This window comes from Talpa occidentalis, unplaced genomic scaffold, assembly GCF_014898055.3.
Source record: "Talpa occidentalis isolate TD23 unplaced genomic scaffold, MPIMG_talOcc4v2.1 talOcc4.5, whole genome shotgun sequence".
NCBI lineage: Eukaryota > Metazoa > Chordata > Mammalia > Eulipotyphla > Talpidae > Talpa > Talpa occidentalis.
The window spans coordinates 82,756,803-82,778,091 of NW_023604861.1; the positions used below are offsets into that span (position 1 = coordinate 82,756,803).

Genomic DNA, 21,289 nt, shown 5'->3' on the forward strand with positions numbered 1-21,289 from the left:
AATCAATCTTTAAAAAAAATAATCTGGGGGATTTGGTGTGCTTCAGAGAAGGGAATTGCCGGAGCAACATGGAGAGAGTGCAGATGGCTAAGGAAAGGTCCCCCAGTTAGGAAATGGGTGAAGAATACCTAAAAGCCAGGTTATGCTGTTTTGAAAACGACCTCTCCCTCTGTGCTGTCCCTGACTCCTGTCCCCTCTGCCCCATCTCCAATGAAGTCGGGAGAGTTTCCTAAGAGGCAGGTGTGGGTTGAGAGGATAGAACTTCAGCAAAGGGCTGACTGCTATTTCTGGGTCAAAGTGTTGTGGACAAGTTCAGAATTCTTGCTTCAAGAGCTGACACCAAAGGAAGCCCCAAGACTCCAAGTCCCAGTGACAAGACAGCGCAGGGCCATTTTGGGGGAGGGAAGGAGAAGCTTTGGAGGAAAGCTTTTGGGTGTCTACAGGTCATGGGGTTGTTTTTATTTAGTAACAGCTTTATTAAGATATAATTCACATACCATACAATTTACTTACATTTAATATTTTTTCATATATTCATAGTTGTGCAGTCATCACCCCCATCAATTTTAGAACATTTTGTTACCTCAAAAAAGAAACAAACAACATGTATTCTTGGCTACTGTCAATTATAAAAAGTTAAAAAGCCAAACTGAGGAAAATATTATTAACATCAAAGATATATAAGGGGTTACTATGTTAAGCTTTGCAAATCAATAAGAAACACATTAAGACTCAGAATAAATAAAATAAATTTTATCAACAAGTAGTGAGACAGAAGAAACAAGTAAGAAACAGAAGAACACTGATAAATAGCTCTTGCTAGTAATCAAGAGCTCAAATGAGATCACCATTTCTACCACCAAATACCAAGCATGTATTTAAAACAATGATATCCAGTGCCAACAATGTTTCAAATGGTTCATTTTTTTAAAGATTTATTTATTTATGCATACAAGAACTGGGGTACAGCACAGAGGTGCAGAACGTGAGAGGATTCACCAGAGAGAGGGGAAGAGAATAGGCAGACTGACTGAAATACACTGTTGCTCCAGTGGGTGAGACAGGAGAGGTTTGCTGTGCCAGGGATGGAACTCGTGCTGCAGAGGCTTCGGATAGCTTCATAGTGCTGTGCTTAACCCCTTGTGCCACCGGGTAGGCCCCTCAAATGGTTCACTTCTTTTTTTTTTTTTTTTTTTAATAGAGGCATTTTGTTTGTTTGTTTGTTTGTTTTTGTATATACAAGCACTGGGTACAGTCAGAAGCGCGGGAGGGTGAGAGAATTCACCAGAGCCAGAGCGGGGAGCAGAGCAGGCAGAGGGACCGAAGTACACTGCTGAGGGGAGCAGTGGGCGGCAGGAGAGGTCTGCGCGCCATGTGGGACCCTCCTCTGGTGGCCGGGGAGCAGCCGGGGATCGAACCGGCGCTGCAGAGGCCGCGGGCAGCTTCGCAACCCAGCGCTCAACCGCTGCGCCACCGGGGAGCCCTCAAATGGTTCACTTCTAACAGCACATTAAACAAATAGCGCTTAGAGCAGGCTGGCTCTCACTGCTCCTTTGCTTGTGAAGTAGGAACTATGACCCCCACTTTGCTGATACAGAAACTAGCAGAAACTTTGATGCCCAAAGCTACTTTGATGTAATATGCTTACATTTAAGTAGAACTTTCTACCAGCAGGTAGAGCCTTGTTGGAGGGCAGTTTGGAAACATATCAACAGCTAAAAAAATATTCAATCCCTCTCACTTGGTAGTTCTACTTCCAGGAATCCATCCTAAGAAAACAACCAGAGATGAGCCATTTTGTTTTCTTCAACATATAAAGTGACAGCGCACCTATTATGATGCTGGGCTATACTTGTGTCATAAAGTGTATTTAGAATGTGGAATGACAGTGAGAGCTCATAATATAAGGCCAGGTTAAAATATGTACAAAAATTCATGTAGGACGTGTGTGTGTGTGTGTGTGTGTGTGTGTGTCTTAATACACCATAATTTCCGTGGGTGGTGGAATTGGGGGTTATAATTTCTCCGTTGTACTTTTGTCTGCTTTTTAAATCAGCACTTAATCAGAAACAAAAGCTGTGTCTTCAGGTTTTGGGGGGCGGGGCTGCGCGCAAGCGGGAGAGCATTTGATACAGCCTTCTGGGATGAGGGGGCTGGGATGACGGTACTGGCCTCGGCAGGGGCCCTGGGGGACGCGCCGCCCCAGCTGCCCCACGCGGAGCTGGAGTTCCAGCGAGCAGGCGCGCAGAGTAGGTCACTCCCGGACACACTCAAGAGCGGTGGAGCGGAGCACAGCCCCTGCCGACAGCCAGAGGGGAAAACCTTCCTGATGGTCACTGGGAGTAATGAAGGGCTCCAGCTGCTTAGATGGACCGGGACTAGAGAGCCTGCTGCAGGGTTCAGAATGGCTCGGTGCTTCTCTGGAGAGGCAAGTCCTGGAGCCTCCGGGCTGTGGTGGGGTGCCAGAAGCCTGTGGAGCGACTGGGGCTGGGGCTTGCCTCCTGAGAGGGGCCCAAACAGCCTGACCATGAGCCTCCACACTGCCCAGATGACCCCCTCCACCTCCACTACTCTGGCCCCCATAAACGCAAGATTGGGGTGCTGCCCCTCAGCTGCCGGCTAGAACCCAGTGGCCACCTTCTTGTTCACTTTCCTTTCTCCCCTCACCCTTGCTGGGACTCTAGCCTGTTGCATCAATGGGACGCAGCCGAGATCGGGAATTATTATGAATTCTTCGCAGCTGGATTGGGTAACCTGGAATGGTTGCGGTTCTGTCTGAATAGCAAACAAAATGTAATCCTGAAGGATGGCAAGGTAAGGCCTTGAGGTGCAGGGTCCTCCTCACCCGCCACCCCACCAAGGGCTCCTCCATAGTGGTCACCTTGGCAAGCTCTGCCTATAATGTATCCAGGGATGACCTTTTTTGTCGGGATGATCCTGATTCACCTTTGCACCATGGGATGGCCATTTAGGGGGGCAGCCAGGAAGGCTGAGCATATGCAGGGAGTCAGAAATGGTGTGAGCAATTGTGGAGTTGGGGGTACAGATTACAGAGGAAGGGCAACTCCTAGAAAATGCTATCCAGGTTACGTTGTGAACCGCAGGGCCCAATGCTACTCAACCTCTTCCTGCCACAGGGTTTCACTGCCATCCACTTTGCAGCCCAGAATGGTAAGCTTGCCAGCCTGCGGGTCCTGATAGAGGAGTACCAATTTCCCGTGGACCTGCCTACTAACAATGGCCAGACACCCCTGCACCTTGTCATCCAGCGAGACAACAAGACCATGACCCTCCCCTGCATTCTCTACTTGCTCCAGAAAGGAGCTGCCCTCAACGCGTGAGTCCAGCCTGCATCTGGAGAGTGGCCGGGAGGCTGGGCTGATAGGAACCCCACTCTCAGGTAGGGCAGATTCATGCAGGACAGGCAGAGGGGCCGTGGGGTGACAAGCCCGGGTCCCACATAAAGCAGTCAGTGAGCCCACGTGCTCCAGTAAAGAGACACAACTTTGGAAAAGAAAGACTTGGTTCATGTGCCAGCTTTACCACCTGGTAGCACACATCAAGACCTTAAGCAATTGCTCAACACTAAACTTCAGTGATCTGGTTCCCTGTTGGTACATTGGAATCAACTGGGAAGTTCAAAAATCCAATGCCTATGTTCTAATGCAAAGATTGTAATTTATTTAGGGTGTGACCTTGGCTTGGGAAGTCTTATTTTTTTAAGATTTATTTATTTATACATACAAGAGCTGGGGTACAGGCCAGAGGTGTGCGTGGGGGGTGAGAGGATTCACCAGACAGTGGGGAACAGAACAGGCAGATTGACAGAAGTACACTGCTGAGGGAGCAGTGGGCGAGTCAGGAGAGGCCTGCTGCACCATGTGGGTTGCTCCCTGGCCAGCGGATCGAACTCGTGATGCAGAGGCTGCAGAGAGCTTCATAGGTTGCGGACAGCTTCATAGATTGTGTCTTAACCCCTTGCGCCACCAGGGAGGCCTGGTTTTGGAAGTCTTAAAAGATTCCCAGGAGTTTCTAATTTGCAGCAAAGTTTGGGAACTATTGCCTTAGTGTCTTCAGCTGAAATTTGGGAGGATGACATGACACTTGTGATAATTGAGAAAATGCATGGAAAGTGCACGGACGGCATATAGGAGATTGCCTACGTTCAAAACATGTACAGAGCATGCCCTGCGTTTACTGCAGTGAACACACAAAGCTGGTAGACTCATGCAGGAGCACCAATGTATTGGACAGTTGTAGCGACAGGAAGGCCACAGTGCAGGATCTCTATGATCCAAGCAGATGGGTAAAAGAGAGAGTCCTGGAGCCCTCAGTGGCTTTTCAGGCTTTTATTACCATTTTACCAGATACACGACAGGCAGGGAAGCCCGGGGGCTGGGGTGGGGGGCGATGCCGGGAGGCTGGCAGGCCTCCCAGCCCTGGGCGAATCTTCCCTCTTCCTGGACTCTCCGGCGTTCTCTCGTGGACTCGTTCTCTCTTTTCTGCTTCTCTTTCTCGTAGTTCTGTCCCGCAACACCACCCTTAAAAGCCCTGTCTCAGCCCAGGTGTACCCACCTACCCATGCCCACACCCCACTCCAGGCATGCATTCAGGACCTCGGGGATCCATCATCAACGCTGATGGCGGGAGGGCAGAAAACCTGATAATTACTTACCCTACAACAGTAAATTAGCAACCGATAAATGAATAAAATGGCAGAGTGCTAATGGTTAGGAAAGAAATTTCTAGGCCAGTAGGGTGGGGAGCAAAGGGGACAGGGAGAGGATCTACTTTGGAAGCAAGTAACCTCTAAGGTGATAAATAAATTGCAATCTGAAAACTGAGAACAAGTCAGCAGTGCAGAGGCAGGGAAAAGTGGTCCAGGCAGAAAGGTTAGCATGTGCAAAGACCATGCGTTAGGAAAGAGTGGGGTAAGGCCCAGGTCACACAGGCCTAGTGGGTCATGGCTGGCATGGGGAAGTGACAAAAAGACTGGCTGATTTAAGAGCAGATGATGTTTTTTGTAGTCTCTGTGCTCCAGCCAGCCCAACTTTCCTCTAGTAGTTAACTGTCACATACCTCCCATAATCAGGTGTTTGCTGTTCATTTAGTCCAAACCCTCCTATAGTCAAGGAAATTGAGGTACAGAGAGGAGAAGGGGGAACACGGCCAGGGTTACCCACTCAGCAGGTAGCAGGGCAGGCCTGGGAACTGGCTGGTCTACCTATCTGATGCACAGATGCTCTTTGTCCTTTGTCCTTTTGGGCGGGGGGAACCTCCAGTGAGACTTGCAACGGCTCCACACCCCTGCACCTGGCAGCCCGAGAGGGCCTGCTGAGCTGTGTGAAGGTCCTGGTGCAGAACGGTGCCAACATCTATGCCCAAGATGCCATGGGCCGTAAGCCCATCGACTACTGCATAATATGGAACAACCGCGACTGTGCCAGGTGAGGGTGTGAGAACCACTCACGACCTGCCACCCCTTCCCTCTCCCAAGCCTTTGAGAGGAGGGTCTGGGGAGCCAGATGGCCAGAGCAGCACCCTCTCCAGGATATTATTCATCCCACAAAGTTATTCGCAGGGCATTCCACAGGCCCTCTCCCCTTTGGGTTCAGCATTGTCCTTCTCCCTTGCCCTGGGGCCCCTAACTCCTCAGCGAGAGGACGGTGATCAGACTATCAGAAGCTTTCGTCTCTCACCTCAAAGGAAGTAGCCAGGGGGGCCCTGGGCAGTGGGGCTAGAGGGTCATCTGGTTCATCTATCTCTGGAAGCTCCTCCTCCCCCTATCCAGGCCCTCAGCAGCAGCCAGTCTGCCCAGTCCAGGTTAAAGTTCAATTACTGGGGATTGACACACCCCTACCTTGGCACCAGGTTCTTGAAAGATGCCATGTGGAAACAGGACAAGAAGGACTTTGCCCATGAAATGAGGAAGCTGAAGAAGCTCAAGAACCAGCTGGCCCTCATGGAGTACAACTACCTGATTGAGTATCAAGTAAGGGTTAGGCTGGGCAGGGAGTGGGCAGCAGCTGTAATCCAGGTATGTGAGTAGAGGGGGCAGTGACTGTGCGGTTGGTTGGAGAAGTGACTGGCACTAATCCCTTTGACTGAAATCTCACGCTTAGAAGACACTCCTTTAGGTTAAAGTCCCATCCTACACTAGAAAGCAGATACAAGCTTAAATTAACAAGTATTTATGGAGCCCCCCCTAGTGCACTGCCTCCTCCTGGATGAGGAGAATGTCTAATGAGATCCAGGCCTCACCTATATTGGGACTCGCAATGGTTAAAAAGGTTCATCCTTCTAACAGACACTGAGCACTCACTGCCTTCTGAGCATCCACTAGACAAAGAAAGATGAGATGCAGTCCCCTCACTTAAGGAGTTTAGAGTCTACATTCTCCTAGAGGAGGAATCTTTAAATGGGTAGCAACTGACCACATAAAGTAGGGAAGGGCTAACCAGACAGAAAGAACAGTGCTATAGAAAGGCACAGAGAGGCATGCTGGGAAGTAAAATTCCAGTAAGTATATCAGGAGCTTGGGTGTGAGCTGGAAGTTAACCAGCCAGAGACTTGGCAAGTGCCCAGATAAATGGCAGACCTTGGCTAGGGAAGAAAAGAAGGGGTAACAAAAGAATTTTAAGCAGGTATATTTACACAGGGTACAAGAACCAGAAATCTCAGAAAGAAGATGCTGGAAATCCTAAGTGGATGCAGAAGTGGGGAAGGCTTCCTGGCTAAATACAGTACTCTGGCTCTGTTCCATCTGCATTTGTCCAGTTTTCTCTGCCCCATCCTCCAGTCTACACAGTCACACACGTGTCTGGAGGAGGCAAAATCCATCTGTTCCTGAGGCTCCTAGTTCTCCCAGGAGCCCCTCATAGACGTCATCCCTTATTGGCCTCAATTGGATCACGTGTTCATTCTTTCAATCCCTAGAGCTAAAGCAGAGCTGAGTGACTCAGGTAGGGGGAAAGGCTGATGGAATTATCTTGATTGGCTTAGCCTAGTCAGAGCCTACCTCCAAGCTGGATCAATCTTCAAGCAACCCGACTGCTCAGCAAGAGTCTGGAAATGTAGACATTGAGATGGGAGGGTGGGAAGGGGTGATTCTGTGACAAGCTGAAGGAGCAACACTAGCAGAGAAAAGCACAGAAAGCTAGACCAAGTCTTCACCACCATGCTGGGGTTAGCCAACTATATCCCCCCTTATATGACTGCTCAAGGCTACCATTTCCAAGAAACCTGCCCAGATTAGCTCCACCCAGTTCCATGCCTTCCAAACCTTTCTGCTTTTTCCTTCCAGGATCTAGGATGCAGTGTACACTCCTACTTGACTTCTAACCTCTCTCCCCCCAATCCCAAGGAGTCTGTTAGCGCAGGACATATGTCCTATCAGACAGGGGTCTCCTGTAGGGGGCCAGAAGCTAGTTTCCACCATAAGATTCAAGGTTTCCCATGGGGTAGGGATGGCTGTCTCTCCCCAGAGACCTCACATAAGACGGAGGCTGTATCACCATGAGAGCAGAAGTGTCCTCTATGGGAGAGGCTCTGTTGCCCCATCAGCCTAAGAGGCTCCTCCATCAAGAACAAGGGCTCCTCTAAGACAGGGTTTTCTCCCACTAGACTCAAGATTCCCCTGGGGCTGGACAGTATGTGGTCCATTAGACCTAGGTTTTCTTTCTTTCTTTCTTTTTGAAGATTTATTTATTTATACAAGAACCAGAGTACAGGCCAGATGCGTGGGAGGGTGAGAGGATTCACCAGAGACAGAGCGGGTAACAGAACAGGCAGACTGACGAAATACACTGCTGAGGGAAGCAGTGGGAGAGACAGGAGAGGTCTGCCATGTCATGTGGTTCACCTCCCTCGCCAGCCAGGATAGAACCCGCTCTGCAGAGGCTACAGACAGCTTCACAGTGCTGTGCTTAACTGTCTGCGTCATCAGGCAGGCTCTAGACCTAGGTTTTCTTATAGCCACAGGGGGAGCAGCCCTCCATGACTAGCTTGTGCCCTCTGATGTTGCAGAAAGAGCACCAAATTCTGAGAGAAAGAGATTTCAAGAAATGGCTCCACCGCAAGCTGCTGCAACAATATGCTGAGCAACAGCCCCGTGCCCAGGCCCATGCCCTACCCCAGGTTGTCGCTCGCTCCAAGACACCCAAGCACCAGGGATTGTCACCTCCCAAGAGTTTCCACCTCTCCCCAGAGGCACGCCTTCGACAGATACTACAGTACAAGCCACAGCCCTTGGTGCAACCCATATCCCTCACCACTCAGCCCATGGTCACTCGGCCCATGGTGTGGAATTTTAGCAACAACCCTGCCCGATCCCCCACCACCCAGATCAGCTACCCACAGGGCATCCGCCTGGGCGTGCATCCAGACCCCAGCCTGGAACGTGACCTTAGCAGCTTCCTGGAGGTGAGGTCAGATGGGCATGGTGGTGCGACACTGCACACAGTGGCCGGTGACCAGATGGCACCTCTGCCCCGGCTGCCCTTCGAGGTGATAGTCCACACTCTGTGCCCTTCGGTGCAGCCAGAGAGGATGAAGGTGCCCCAGGGCTTCTGCTCTGTCAGCATGAAGGATGTGCCCCAGAAGCGACACTGGGACAACACTTTCTGGACCGACACTCTGGCCATGAACCTGCGTGAGACATTTGACGAAGCCTTCCTGGCAGCCCTGGAAACCCGTCAAAGGTTCCCCACTCTGCCCTCCCCCAAAACTCCTCCATAAACTTGTTTTTGTAGCCTCTCGACCTGTGAAGTCTGAGGTGTGGTGATTCATGTTGTGGATGGGAAACAAAACAGGGAGGAGTACCCGAGGCTTCCCACTCCCAGGTTCAAGGGTAAGAGCCCCATCCCCCCAACAAAAGTCTGGATTCCAGATCTCACTTCTCTCTTGGATTCTTCTGGAGATCCATGTTAGGGCAGAAGTCCAAGACTCAGAGTAGGGACCAGTTTCTACCCTGGGCCCAAGCATTGTAAATATGACTCTGGTGTCCCATTGCTCCTGCCCACCCCCGACTAGCCCAGCAGGGACCAGGCTTCCAGCATGGAGGCGCACTGGGAAAATCTGCCTCTTGCTGCTGTAGGACTAAGCCTCACTCTTCATTGCAGGCAGAAGTCAGCTAATACATCACCCTGGCATGTGCTGCTATCATGGGCTGTCATCCTTCATTGCCAGCTACCACTGGGGTTTCTACAGTTCAGGGTAGCACAGGCAGCCCATTGTGGGGGAAGAAGGACCTATAGCTTCAGTCTGAGACTGAAAGTACTTGTCCTTCTGCCACAAAGCTATCCTGGATCCCCTGCTATGCCCTGCACACATCACTACAAATCGTTCATTAAACAAACATTTATTGAATGCTTTCTATGTGCTAGGCACCAAGCCAGGTGCTGTTGATACAAAAATTGGACAGTTCCTGCCCTCAAGGAGCTTACAGTCTAGTGGGGAGATAGACCAGTAAGTAGGCAAATAAGCCCAGAGTGATCTGTATGGTATGTTGGAGAAGAGGGGCTATTCAAAGCTCCTTGAAGAAAGTGAAATCTAAGTTGAGAACTGACAGAGAAGATACCCAGAGGAAAGGGGAAATCAAGGTGGCACCTTGATACAGAAGGCCGAGAGCAAGGAGTGCAAGGTGGCATGTCATGAGGCCAGAGAGGCAAGCAGAACCAGGACACCATGAGTCTTACAGGCCATGCTAAGGGGTCTGGACTTTATCTGGGGGGCAGTGGAAAGCCATGAAGGTTGTAGACTAAGGAGTGACTTGATCAGCTATGCAGTTTAGTTGTGGGATAAAGAAGCCGAAAGAGGCTGTCATAATCATCAGCGAAAACTGATGACAGAGTGGCTCAGAGATACTAAAAAAGGTATATTTTACAGTTTTTAGAGACTGGATGTGGGGGCAGGAGGAAGTAGGAAGACAAAACAGGTTTCTGTCTGGCTCCTGAGTGATGTTGGGGCCACAGTAAGTGCCCCAAAGAGGCAAGTTTGTAGAGGATGGACAGAAGTGCCCTCTGGGCCATGAGAGTTGTCTCTACACCCAAAAGGCAGCAGAACTGTGGCTCAGAAGACCAGGAAGGATGTTGGGGCTGGAGATGAACTCTCAGTTCCTCAGCACTCCTTGAAGCCATCGGCATGGATGGACTCCTCCAGGGAGCCCCTGACAGAACCCTGAGAAACCCCACTGTGCATGGGGCAAGACGCCTGCACGGGAAACTGAAAGAAGCAGTCAGAGGTAGGAAGAAAACCTGCCACGGAAGGGCCAGGGGCATGGGAGTCAAGAAGCTGGTGATTAGCCCTGTTAGATGCTGCAGCTCCAGTAAGATATGAAAAGGGGCCACTGGATTCAGCACAGGCCATGGGGAATCTCTGGAAGCACTGGAACTGCAATGAGGATGACAGTGGCCTCCAGTGTCCTCTCCCTTGTCCGTATAGGATAAAATGGCCTGGCAACCATAATCCCAACAAGAGAAGACCAAGATGTGCTACTCTGTCCAAGGAAAAGGGAAGGCTCATCTTTTTAAGAGAGTGGGAAATGCTAGAGTCAAGGAAATGAGGGGCTATGGTGGGACTTGAGGCGGGATGTGAAGGGAAGATTTTCAAGCACAGGGATCTTCCCTGTGACTTCAAGGTACATGTGTGCAGTCCATCTCTGCGTCTGCCAGCCTTGAACTGAGGTATGGGACATGGCCAGTAACTCTCATGGGGGCTTCATTCCAGTATGTACCCTTGAGTACTTGCAAGGCACTGTAGTCAGAGTGCAAAGTCAGTGGATGCTGGTCTGTGCCTGGGAGGTAGCCCTCCTTCTTAGAAGGCTAAGGTCATCTCCCAGGGCCAAGAAGAGGCCCTGTGTGCTCTTACAGTGACAAACAGCTTCTCCCACCAGTCCTACTTCTTGAGAAACAGGCTGTAGCTCAGGATGCCTGGAAGCCAATTTTTATTTTGTTTCTCCTTGAGCTGGAGATAGAATTCAGGCAGAAACTACTCTCTCTCCCCAAGGGAGACATAAACAGAATACTATATAGATGTTCTTTTCAAAATCTAACCCAGTCGCAAATTGTCCCCCCTCAAACCCCAGCTTAACAGCCATGGAGCCTTGGGGAAAGAAGACACAGAAGAGAGGGGCATAAGAAAGGGTGTCCCCACCTCCACTCCCGGTCCCCCCTGACCAGGCTCAGCTCCTGATTTCTGCCCCTTTTCCACCAACCATCATAAGATCAATCCCTTCAGAAGGAAAAGACCCTAACCCAGAAAAGGAGTGCCTGGAGCAGAAAAGCCAATGCAGTCCAGGGCAGAAGGTGAGCAGGATGAAAGGAAGAGTAACTTTCAGGGCATTAAGGCAAACAGTGCCACCTAAAATCTTTATTCAAATGGGAATCAGCACTTGGACAGAAATCACAGTTCAACAGCAAAAACTTTCTCTTAGAAGTGCTGAGCCATCGCCCTCCCCAAGGCCATCTGCCCCAGAGAACTCATCACTGTCTGCTCTCCAGCTTCATGGCCCCTGCCCTGCCTGCCCCAGCTGAGTCAGAACCTCCGGACCCACCACAGACAAGAAGCTTGGAGGGCCACAGGGAGCTCAGCTGCTGTACAGCCACATGGACCACAGCCTCCTGGCTAAGCAGGCTCTGCCATCCTCCCTGGCTCCCTGAGGTCACAGCCTCAAACAGTATCAGATCTGAGCCAAGCTCAGCCCCTCGTGGATGGTGGAGATGGGGGCTTCAGGGACAGTCCAGGGCTGAGGGAAAGCGCCTTCCAGGTTCCCGGCCCCCACCTAGTGCAGAGGCACAGGGGCCTGACTCTCCTACTCTTGCCCCCAAGTCCCCTCCCCAAGAAGTTCAGTACATCTTCTGTCGACTGGGCAGGATGGCCTCTTTGATGAAGGAGAAGACAACCAGGATCCCTAAGCGTTTTCCCCGCTTGCCTTTGGTGAAGTAATTGGAGACCACGTCATCTGTGGAGACACAGGCAGGGAGATGAGTGCGTATGTATCTGAATGTGGACACAGCTCTCCCCACCTGGAGCACAAGGGTCTCCATCACAGGGTTGGGATCCAGCAACTCAGCCAACTTGCGGGCATCCTCCCACCATGACCCCTCACAAGCCCCTTCTCACCTCCTGGCTGCACGGTGGAGGGCAGGACGTTCTCCCCAGCCGACAGTGACACAAAGAACGCAAATGGGATTATCCACAGACAGAAAGTGAAATAGGCCAGGACCTGGCAACAAGAGACACTGAGAAGAAGGTGTCCCCTGAGGCACCAGGGGTGGGCGGGTAGGCAGAGTCACCACGTGTCCTAGAGAGTGGTCAAGAGTGGTCTAGGCCCCGGGAAGCAGAGACATATCCTCAGACATGGAGATAATCCAGTGGGGGAGGTGGAGGCTGAAAATAACCCAGTGGGGCATACTCCCTAAATCTCAGTCACTGGGACAAACAACTCCTGAACAGAAGGGGGCTGATGAAGGGCAAAACCATGACTGACCCACCTCCCTAAAGAAGCAACCTTGTTCTCCCCTGTGGGTCCAAACAGAGGTACAGAGTATGGAGAAATCCTGAAAGGAAGCCTCAGCAAGCCACTGGGAGAAGCCAGGATCTGGGGCTGCAGCCCATCCTGCCCTGCACCGTCTGTGTCGGACAAGGTCACTCCAGTGTCCCTTCTTGGACTCGGGAGTGTTAGGCTAGGATCCTGGGGAGACCCAAAGGTCTGGTGGAGGCAGTATCTTCCCTGCTTGTGCCAAAGGAATACCTGCTGCTCATGTCCACACTGCTTCCCAAAGGCATCTATACTATGTTTTTAAAAAGATGTTATCCATGAACAGACTCAGTCTCAAGTCAATTCACAAAGCCAACCATACAAGCCCCTCCCTCCACACATACACACCATCCTTGTTAATAGCTTCCTGTACTTAACACTTCTTACCTCTGAGAAAGGATAATATTCTTCGGCAAAAAACTGAAAGGCTAGATAATGATTCACCACCACTAGTCCTGTTGAGGGAATAAAGAGTTGGTGAGTTTGGCAGGGGAAACATAAAGCTGGACTTTTAATGCTCAAAACCATTCCTGGGTGTTGGGAGCCCCAAGTCTAGTCCTGACTTTGCACTGAACTCAGAGTTTGGCTATAGCCACGCACACAACGCTCCAGAACTCAATTTCTCATCTGTTACAATGAGAGAATTAGCCCCCTCCTGCCCACTGCAGAGGAAATTGAGGAGTAAAATTAGAAGGTAGATAAAAAAGCTCTTTGAATGCTATAAAAATGGAACTTCAGTGTTACATCACCTGAGGCACCGTGACAATTAACCTGGTTTTCAGTGGATGTGAGTCCTGAAGAGAACCCTGCCTGGGAGGTGGGTGAGGGAGTCACAGGTGTGCAGGCACATTCCCTGAAAGTCCACTCCCAACTGGGCAGTGAGGAGAGCCCTTCTCAAATAGAGGCTCTCACCCCTCAGGATAAAAGGGTACAGTTTGCTAGGCATTTTGGGGTAGTCTTAAGGTTCTTCAGAATTCAGGGCAGAGCGTCCATCCTCATCCTGCCCAGGAAACACCACACTGGTCTAAATGGCTATTTTCTAGACACACAAGTACCGGAATTTAGTGTGCAGTCATATATGGAAGAGATAGGAGCAGGTCCTGGGGACAGGCTGCTCAGAGACAGGCACCCCTGCCTGTGCCACGGTTAAGGTGAAGAGCAGGCACCAGAACAAATCCCTCCACAAGAAAGCACCCCTTTGTCTCTCCCATTTTAAGGCAAAGACCCCAGCTCTGCCCTGCTAAGTCGAGTGAGTACTGGAAGATAGAATGATGTCTAATACCCACAAGATCTTTAAAAAAAACTCTCAGGCACCTAAGGGGCAGGACGGGACAGTGACAAAGGGGAAACAGGGAAACCTGCTGCTGGAGGTGAGGGAGAACCCTCCCCACTGCGAAGAGGCAGAAGGGATCCAGTCTCTACACCAACCACCCTCTGAACAAATTCTTGGGTGATTCACCCAAGGCACTCAGGGAAGCGACCAATCCTAAGTTTAACACTTGTGCTCCCTATAGATCAGGGTCTCTTCCAGGTTTTCCCACAGAAATAGAAAAGTCACCCTAAAAAAACCCCAGTTCCATCTGATATCCTGACCAAAGGCTAGGATGATCAGGAATGACAAATGGGAGAAAAAGCAATCCTGGTAATCAGATACTTTTCAGAACCTTTTCTGCAAGTATCTATAAACATCTGTAAGCATCTACTATGTATCAACTAAGTATCCTAAATATCATCTTTGAACCAAAGGAAAAACTAAGGCCCAGAGAGGAAAAAGGACTCCCTAGAAAGTGGCAGCAGGGGAAAGGCAGGAAGGCCAGAGTCCTCCAAACACATGGGTCAACACCAACCCCAAGACAGCGGTAAGCAGGGGCCCAGCCCTAAGAGGCTCCAGTCTTCATCATGGCTTTGCCAGAGGACTAGATGGGGAGCTACCTGACTGTCAGGAAAGAATTTTGGGCTTTTCCTGGCCATGTGGTTCCTCAGGGGCTAAAACCACTCAGTCAACCCACTTCTCTCTTCCCAAACCCTTTCAAACTTACCTCCCTGGGAAAGTCCTCCTTTGTCTGAGTATCCCAGCCCACCTCCAAGCCCGACTCCCACCAAATTCTCATCACAAGAGCCATGGTGGGCAGGACCCTGTCTTCCCCATTGGCCTGGTCTCCTGGAGGTCCTCTATGTTTTTGCCTCTTCTCTCTATCCCCTTCAGTGCCCAACCAACCTCAGCTGCCTCCCCAACACTGCCCCTTCTCACCGCATGACAGGATGAAATTAGGCGAGGTCAGCATGATGAAGGGGAAGGTCTGGAGGAGGCCAAAGTAGACGAGGTTGGTGAAGAGGCCCACGCCAATCATGCAGGTGGGGAAGCGCTCAAAAACGTAGAGGCCAATCAGCACAGCTGTGGAGAACTGAAACAACCAGAGGCACACAGTGCAGGAAGCCTCTTCCAAGCAGCCTTCCTGGACTCACTAACTCCCAGCCCACTCAGGGCAATCGTAGGTCCATGATTTATTCTCTCCTTATTTCACCATCATAGGATAAACTCCCTAGCTAGTAGTGTCTCAGCTCCCAGTGAGAAGCATTTTTAATGTTATTTCTTAAAAGTTTTTTGACAGCAACCCATAGTAAAAAACAGCAGCACGCCCGTCCCCGCCACATTTTACACCAAGACCCCAACATACATATACATATATGGGATCAAATTTCAAATTTTAATTCTAGTCTTTTTTTATTCAATTTTTTAAAGGAAAGTGCAAATCATGACCTACTGAACTGGTTACATAACCAAATGATGAATCATAGCTACATTTTGAAAAACACTGTTCAGAAGGACTTAAGAGTTGTCAATGCTTAACAAATGGTAACTAGTTGAATGACAGTCTAATTCTTATACCAATATCCATGAGCTAGGCCTCTGACCCCAGAGCTCAGAGCCATGGTCTTTATCTACCATTAACTCCCTACTTTAGGTCATGCCCAAAATGGAAGAGGCTGTTGACATCGAGACACTGGACCATTCTGTCCAAATGTGCCCTGCTCGCCTTCATGGTGGCTGGCATAACTCTATCCACCAACAGTCAATCCCGTGGCTTTGACATCAATGGCAAGGATTGTGTCTTTAGGCAGAAAAGGCTTCCATGAGACCAAGGGAGGGCAGGGCCTGAGTCAAGGAAGGGATCTCCTTCTTAGGACAAGTTGCTTGATCCAATTAGAAAGAAGGCAAGAACAAGTACTCAACTGTCCTTAAGGTTCCTCCATGGACTAAATGATGGGAGCAGAGCAAGGGGCTAGAGACGATGGAAGACAGCCAAGCAAAGGCAAAGCCATGGTCCTATCCACAGAGAATGTGCACTCAGCTGTTACCTTAAGGAACCAAGAGTGGGGTGTTCAGTGAAGCAGTACCACTCCAGGAAGGCCAGGGAAGACCTGGGCCTGGGAGAGCAGCCCCAGGAGACAAGATACAGGGCAGGGAGGTAGGGGTAGTAACCTCAGGTCACAGGAGGGAGAGAGCTCACCATCCATGCCAAACTTTCCCTACTTCCTTCTGATGTGGCAGAGCAAAAGAGTGAGAGGGGAGCCCAGGGAAAGGTGCTACTTACCCAGATCATGTATTTTATGATCCTGCTGGTAGCTACTGTGTATTCTTCGATTAGCTCTGCCAGGTAATAAAGTCCAGCCGCTGGAGGGACAGGAAAAGGGACAACAAGGGGAACATTAGCCAGCATCACTCCCACCATCCTTTTCATTCCTCTCTTTGCAGCTGGGTCCCCCTCAACCCTTCATGGATTCCACAAAGTAAAGAACAAACCAAACAACCCATGTGTTGCCCTCCCAAGTCTGAAAAAATTACAACTTTGTCAGGACAACTAAGGAGAGATTTCATAAAAGTGAATGGAAACCTGTGCCTGATACCTCAGCACAATGCCTTTGGCCCAGAAAGGGATTATTTCATCACTCATTCAATAAACATCTGATGGGCACTTACTATGGGCCAGGTGTTGGCTGAATACTAAAATACAGTACGAGACAGATAAGGCCCCTTCCCCTGGCCCAACTTGCATTTGTGGGGTGCGGGTGGGGGTGGGAAGGTCAAGGGTGTCAGAGGATCCCAGTGAGACAAGGGCTCCTTCAAGTTCAAGGCACCGCTGCACCACCAAGGCCCATACGGAAGACTTCCCGGAGGAGGCGAGATCTCGGGTGAGATCAAGAGCAGGAACTAGCCCGAAGAGGAACGCGTGCTAAAATCAGAGCAGGAAGTACGAAGGCCAGAGGCGGCAGGGCGGCAGGAGGCGCCCCGGGAATAGTTTGACGAGTCGCGCCCGAGGGTGCGCGGGCAAGAGGTAGTGGAGCCAGCCTCTCCCGCGCGCCGCGGCGGCGGACTTCGGGACACCTGGAAGAACTCGCGCGAGGCGAGGTTGCTGGCGCGGGCGAGAGGGACAGGGCCAGGCAGCTCAGGACCGCGGGTGCGGAGGTCGGGTGCACCGGGCGGGGGGGGTCTCCCGCTCACTCAGGCAACCCAGAGACGAGACCCCCGGCGAGCAGATGCCGGGGCGGGAGCCCGGGCGGGCCCGGGACGCGCACTCTCACCGACGGCCAGCGTGATGAAGGCCACCTGGATGAAGAGCGACAGCCAGCTCAGCACGTACATGAACCACATGGCGCCCCTGCCCCGCCCGCCCCCGACCGCCGGGACGGGCCTGCGCGCTCGGGCTCCGGCGACAGAGAGCCGCCGCCACCGTCGCCGCGTCCCCGCCCAGCGGACGGCCGGAGACCGTGCGCGCCGCCGAGAGTAGCCCGGCCCGAGCGCCGCCCAGGGCCGGGTCCGGACTAGCGCCGCCTTCCGGCGCGGAGGGCCAACTACTGCTGCCACGTGTGGCTCGGATCTAGCAGACCACCAGGTGTCCCGCATGCTTTCTAGCGAAAGATCGCCGATGCAGTCTCTGGGTAGGCAAGACGGTCCCCATGGAGGCGACGTGGCACCTGGAGAGGGGCTCGGATGCCGTAACTGGTCCCTCCCTATGCACTCCTGTGCCTGCCTGGTCAAGGGCAGGGGAGGGCCTCTTGATCTTTACCCAGCAATGTGCAGCTAGAAGCCACCAGGCGGGTTGTCCACAGGACTTTTTCTTGCTATGGAAGATAATGGAAACAAAATTGTTGAGTGCTCATGCTTAAGACTAGGGCGTATGTTCATGATGAAAACTGATCCGATGACATATATCATTTTATGGATGGGGAAAAGGGCCAGGGAAGATGAGCTTCCTCAGCTCATACATCTAGAAAGCTGCGATGGCAAGACTTGGGGCGCCTTTGCTAATCAGCTTCAGGCCTAACCCCCTTTAAGCTGTGTTCCTTTTGGGTATAAGCTCCACCTTTGTATCTCCTGCCTCCCGCCCAGTGCAGGGTGCACAAGACCCCCACTGGTGCTGAAGGCATTTTCTATACCCTGGGGGGCACTAGGAGTTGGGCAATCCTTGTCAGGAAGTCCCCTGTCTAGTGGAGAGCTAGACATGCAAAATTAAGTATGTGTAGTGGAAGTCTAGGATGCTCCTCATTTAGGAATATTTTTCATGCATAAAAATAAATATACATTCCTCAAAAAGTTAAACACTGAGTTACTGTATGACTTGGCAATTCCATTCTTGGGTATAAACCCAAAAGTATTGAAAGTGGGGATTCAAACAGATATTTGTACAGCAATATTCATAGCAGCATTATTCACAATAGTCAAAAAGGGGAAATAATCAAAATGTCTGTAACAGATGAGTGGCTAAGCAGGCAGTATATACATACAATGGAGCATTACTCAGCCTGAGATATGGAATTCTGGTTCATGCTACAATATGGATGAACATGGCAGACATTATGCTAAGTGAGATAAATCAGACAAAAAAGAACAGATATTGTATGATTTCACTCACCTGAGATATCTAAAGTAAAATGAAGTTTGCCAGGATTGTGGGACAGAGAGTAATGGTGTATTGTTTAAATGGATATAGAATTTCAGCTGAGGAAGATGAAAAAGTACTGGAGATGGATGGTGGTGATGATCGCACAACGTTGTAAAGGTACTTGATGCCACTTCAAATGCCACTGTGGCTACTCCCAGTTCCTTGTCAGGAAGTTCCTGGAAACTGCCTGCAGGGGGTGCCCACAGGTGGGAAGCAAGGTAGGACACAGCATGAGCCAAATGAGTGGTACCTGGGATCTGCAGAAGACAAAAATAAATACAAAGCAAAGAAATTACATTGAAATACAGGTATCAAAATATCATTTTGGAAAACCCAATGCATGACATAGTAAATAGGTAATTCTTGATTATTGTATCACATTGATAACTAATAACTGCCTATCTAGAATATAATAAGAAATGCGTGTATTTGGTCTCTGCCCCTTATCCCTGACACACAGCCCTAAAGCCCTTGTAATTTCCTGAGTATTGGAGGTGGTAGGAGTGTCTTACACGCCTTGGAATTTCCTGGCTGAGCATCTTTTGTTCTAATGCGGCAACACCTGACTGGCTCCTGAAGAGCTTCAGGGTGGGCAGTGGTCACTAGAACAACCAAGCATGATTAGAAGTGTGAAAACTTCAGTCCCATCCACCTCACCCTCCACCCTCTAGGAAGAAAGACTCGAGATTGAGTTAATAATCAATCATGCCTACATGATAAAACCACCATAAAAACCCCTAAACTATGGGGTTCAGGGAGCTTCCAAGGCAGTGTACACATCCACATGCTGGGAGGATGGGACCCTTCCAGACCTCACCTTATGTTCCTCTTCATGTGGCTGTTCATTTATATCCTTTACAGTAAACGGATAAATTTAAGGAAATGTTTCTGAATTTTGTGAGCCATTTCACAAATTATCAAACCTGAGGTGGGAATATATGGAGCCCCCCCCAACTTTGTAACCAAGTCAGACAGAGTATGAGTACCTCAGGTCTATTAATGTGACTGGCATCGAACTGAAGATGGTCTTGTGGGATTGAGTCCTTCAACCTGTGGCGTCTCGTGCTAACTCCAGGCAGTTAGCATTGGAATTGCATTGAATTACAGGACTTTCAGTTGGTGTCTGGAGAGCTGGGAAATAGGTTGAGGTGGAGATGGTGGGTGGGGATCCACACATTTACTATCAAAAGTGTTGTAGGTAAAAAAACAGTTTTCCTTTACTGGAACAATAATAAAGTGGAGATGAGTGTAAATGATATTTCAAAATATTTTCAATCAGGGCCTCCCTGGTGGTGCAAGGTGTTAAGACACAACCTATGAGGCTATCCGCAGCCTCTGCAGCACGAATTCGATCCCCGGCCAGCCAGGGAGCTACCCACATGGCACAGCAGACTTCTCACTTGCTGCTCCCTTCAGCAGTGTACTTCAGTCTGCCTGTTTTGTTCCCTACTCTGTCTCTGGTGAATCCTCTCATCCCCCACACCTCTGGCCTGTACCCCAGCTCTTGTATGCATAAATAAGTAAATCTTAAAAAAAAACACAAAATATCTTCAATCATATAAGAAGAGTGACTCAGATGCTACTCACTGCTTTGAGTTTTGTTACTTCCACTCACAAGGGAAAGAAATATATCAATTTCAGTTAGAAGTTAGTGCAAAAAAAAATGGGCTTTTTTTCCCTTCCAACTTTTCCAGGGTCCAGAGTTTGTCAGCCTAAATTCTCTCTGAGCCCCTGGTTAAGAATTCCTGAGAGACAGGTATAAGATCAGTGGGAACTTAAAGGGCTGTACGCTTGTGCACAAGGCTCTTTGCCACACTCAGAGTGACTGAAAACAACCTAAATATTGGTTGATAGAAAACTGGCTCCATACATAAAGGTACATCATAAAACAGAGCCATAAAAACACATGAGGACATTCTTTATGTATCCATATCAGAGTATCCCCTTTTGCAAGAAGCAAAAGGATGCAGAAATTCTACATAGGTATTTCTTTGTGTAGACTATCTCTGGAAGGATGGCTAAAAAAGGGTAAGATTGCTTGTTTTCTAGGAAGAGAAAGGGTGGAGGTTCAAGAGTAAGAGGATGTTCTAACTGTATGTCCTTTTATAGCCTTAAAACACTGAACTGTGTAAATATTAATATTTGTAAATGTATTACCTACTCATAAATCAAGTTTAAAATTAAAATGGTCATAGTATGCTGGGCCTGTTAAGGTGTCTCAAATTTCCTCTTGTTACCCACTCCCCTTATGAGAAAAGCAATTGTGTAGTGCCTTACAGATAATTGACTAACCTTGGATCATGTGAGCTGGTCACCCTCGATTGTTCCAACAGGGTGCCTCATGTTCAGATCTTTGCTTTTGGGGAGTGTGAATTTGAGACACAGAACATCAGTGGGTAGAAACACACTAATATCTAAGCTGATCTTACTATTTCCTAAACATTATCCTCCCAGGGAGGGAGGAAAATATAAAAGTATCCCCCCACTCAGCCCCAGAACTGTAGACAAGGGATATTGTCCACAAACTTAGAGCCAAAACTAGCCCAGGAACCAAGGTTGAGGACTGGCATTTTCTCTGAAGGCAGGAAGGGAGGAGTCACTGCTCCCTGAGAGATGTGAGAAGCAAACCAGCACTGATTTCCACCTGTTCCACCCAACCCAACAGGGCAATGCAGGGTAAGGGATACACTTTGAGACCCAGGCTTAGGTAGGGAGGGGGAGGGGAGCAAATCAAGCATCTTTTGAAGGAGGGATGGGAGGGAGAAAGAGGGTCCCTACACTGAATTCCACAGGCTCAATAATGAAT

The 21,289-nt window shown here is 49.8% G+C and overlaps 2 protein-coding genes across 3 annotated transcripts; one reads left to right on the forward strand and one right to left on the reverse strand.

Annotated features, from left to right (window-relative positions):
• The first annotated feature begins 2,209 nt into the window (after positions 1 to 2,209).
• ANKRD53 (ankyrin repeat domain 53) lies at positions 2,210 to 8,758 on the forward strand. Its single transcript, XM_037527585.2, has 6 exons — positions 2,210 to 2,428; positions 2,685 to 2,814; positions 3,138 to 3,337; positions 5,283 to 5,447; positions 5,872 to 5,992; positions 8,026 to 8,758. Exons 1-6 carry the CDS (start codon positions 2,346 to 2,348, stop codon positions 8,734 to 8,736), a joined length of 1,410 nt encoding a protein of 469 aa, XP_037383482.1. The 5' UTR covers positions 2,210 to 2,345; the 3' UTR covers positions 8,737 to 8,758.
• Positions 8,476 to 17,626, reverse strand: TEX261 (testis expressed 261). Of its 2 annotated transcripts, none has more exons than XM_037527588.2 (6): positions 17,608 to 17,626; positions 16,135 to 16,214; positions 14,790 to 14,943; positions 12,926 to 12,993; positions 12,121 to 12,223; positions 8,476 to 11,959 (listed from the first exon to the last, which is right to left on the reverse strand). In XM_037527588.2, the coding sequence occupies exons 2-6, from the start codon at positions 16,141 to 16,143 to the stop codon at positions 11,844 to 11,846; spliced, it is 450 nt and encodes a 149-aa protein (XP_037383485.1). In that variant the 5' UTR covers positions 16,144 to 16,214; positions 17,608 to 17,626; the 3' UTR covers positions 8,476 to 11,843. The 2 variants fall into 2 exon arrangements, with proteins under 2 accessions (XP_037383485.1, XP_037383483.1); XM_037527586.2 differs by lacking the exon at positions 17,608 to 17,626 and adding an exon at positions 17,123 to 17,250.
• Positions 17,627 to 21,289: the final 3,663 nt, after the last annotated feature.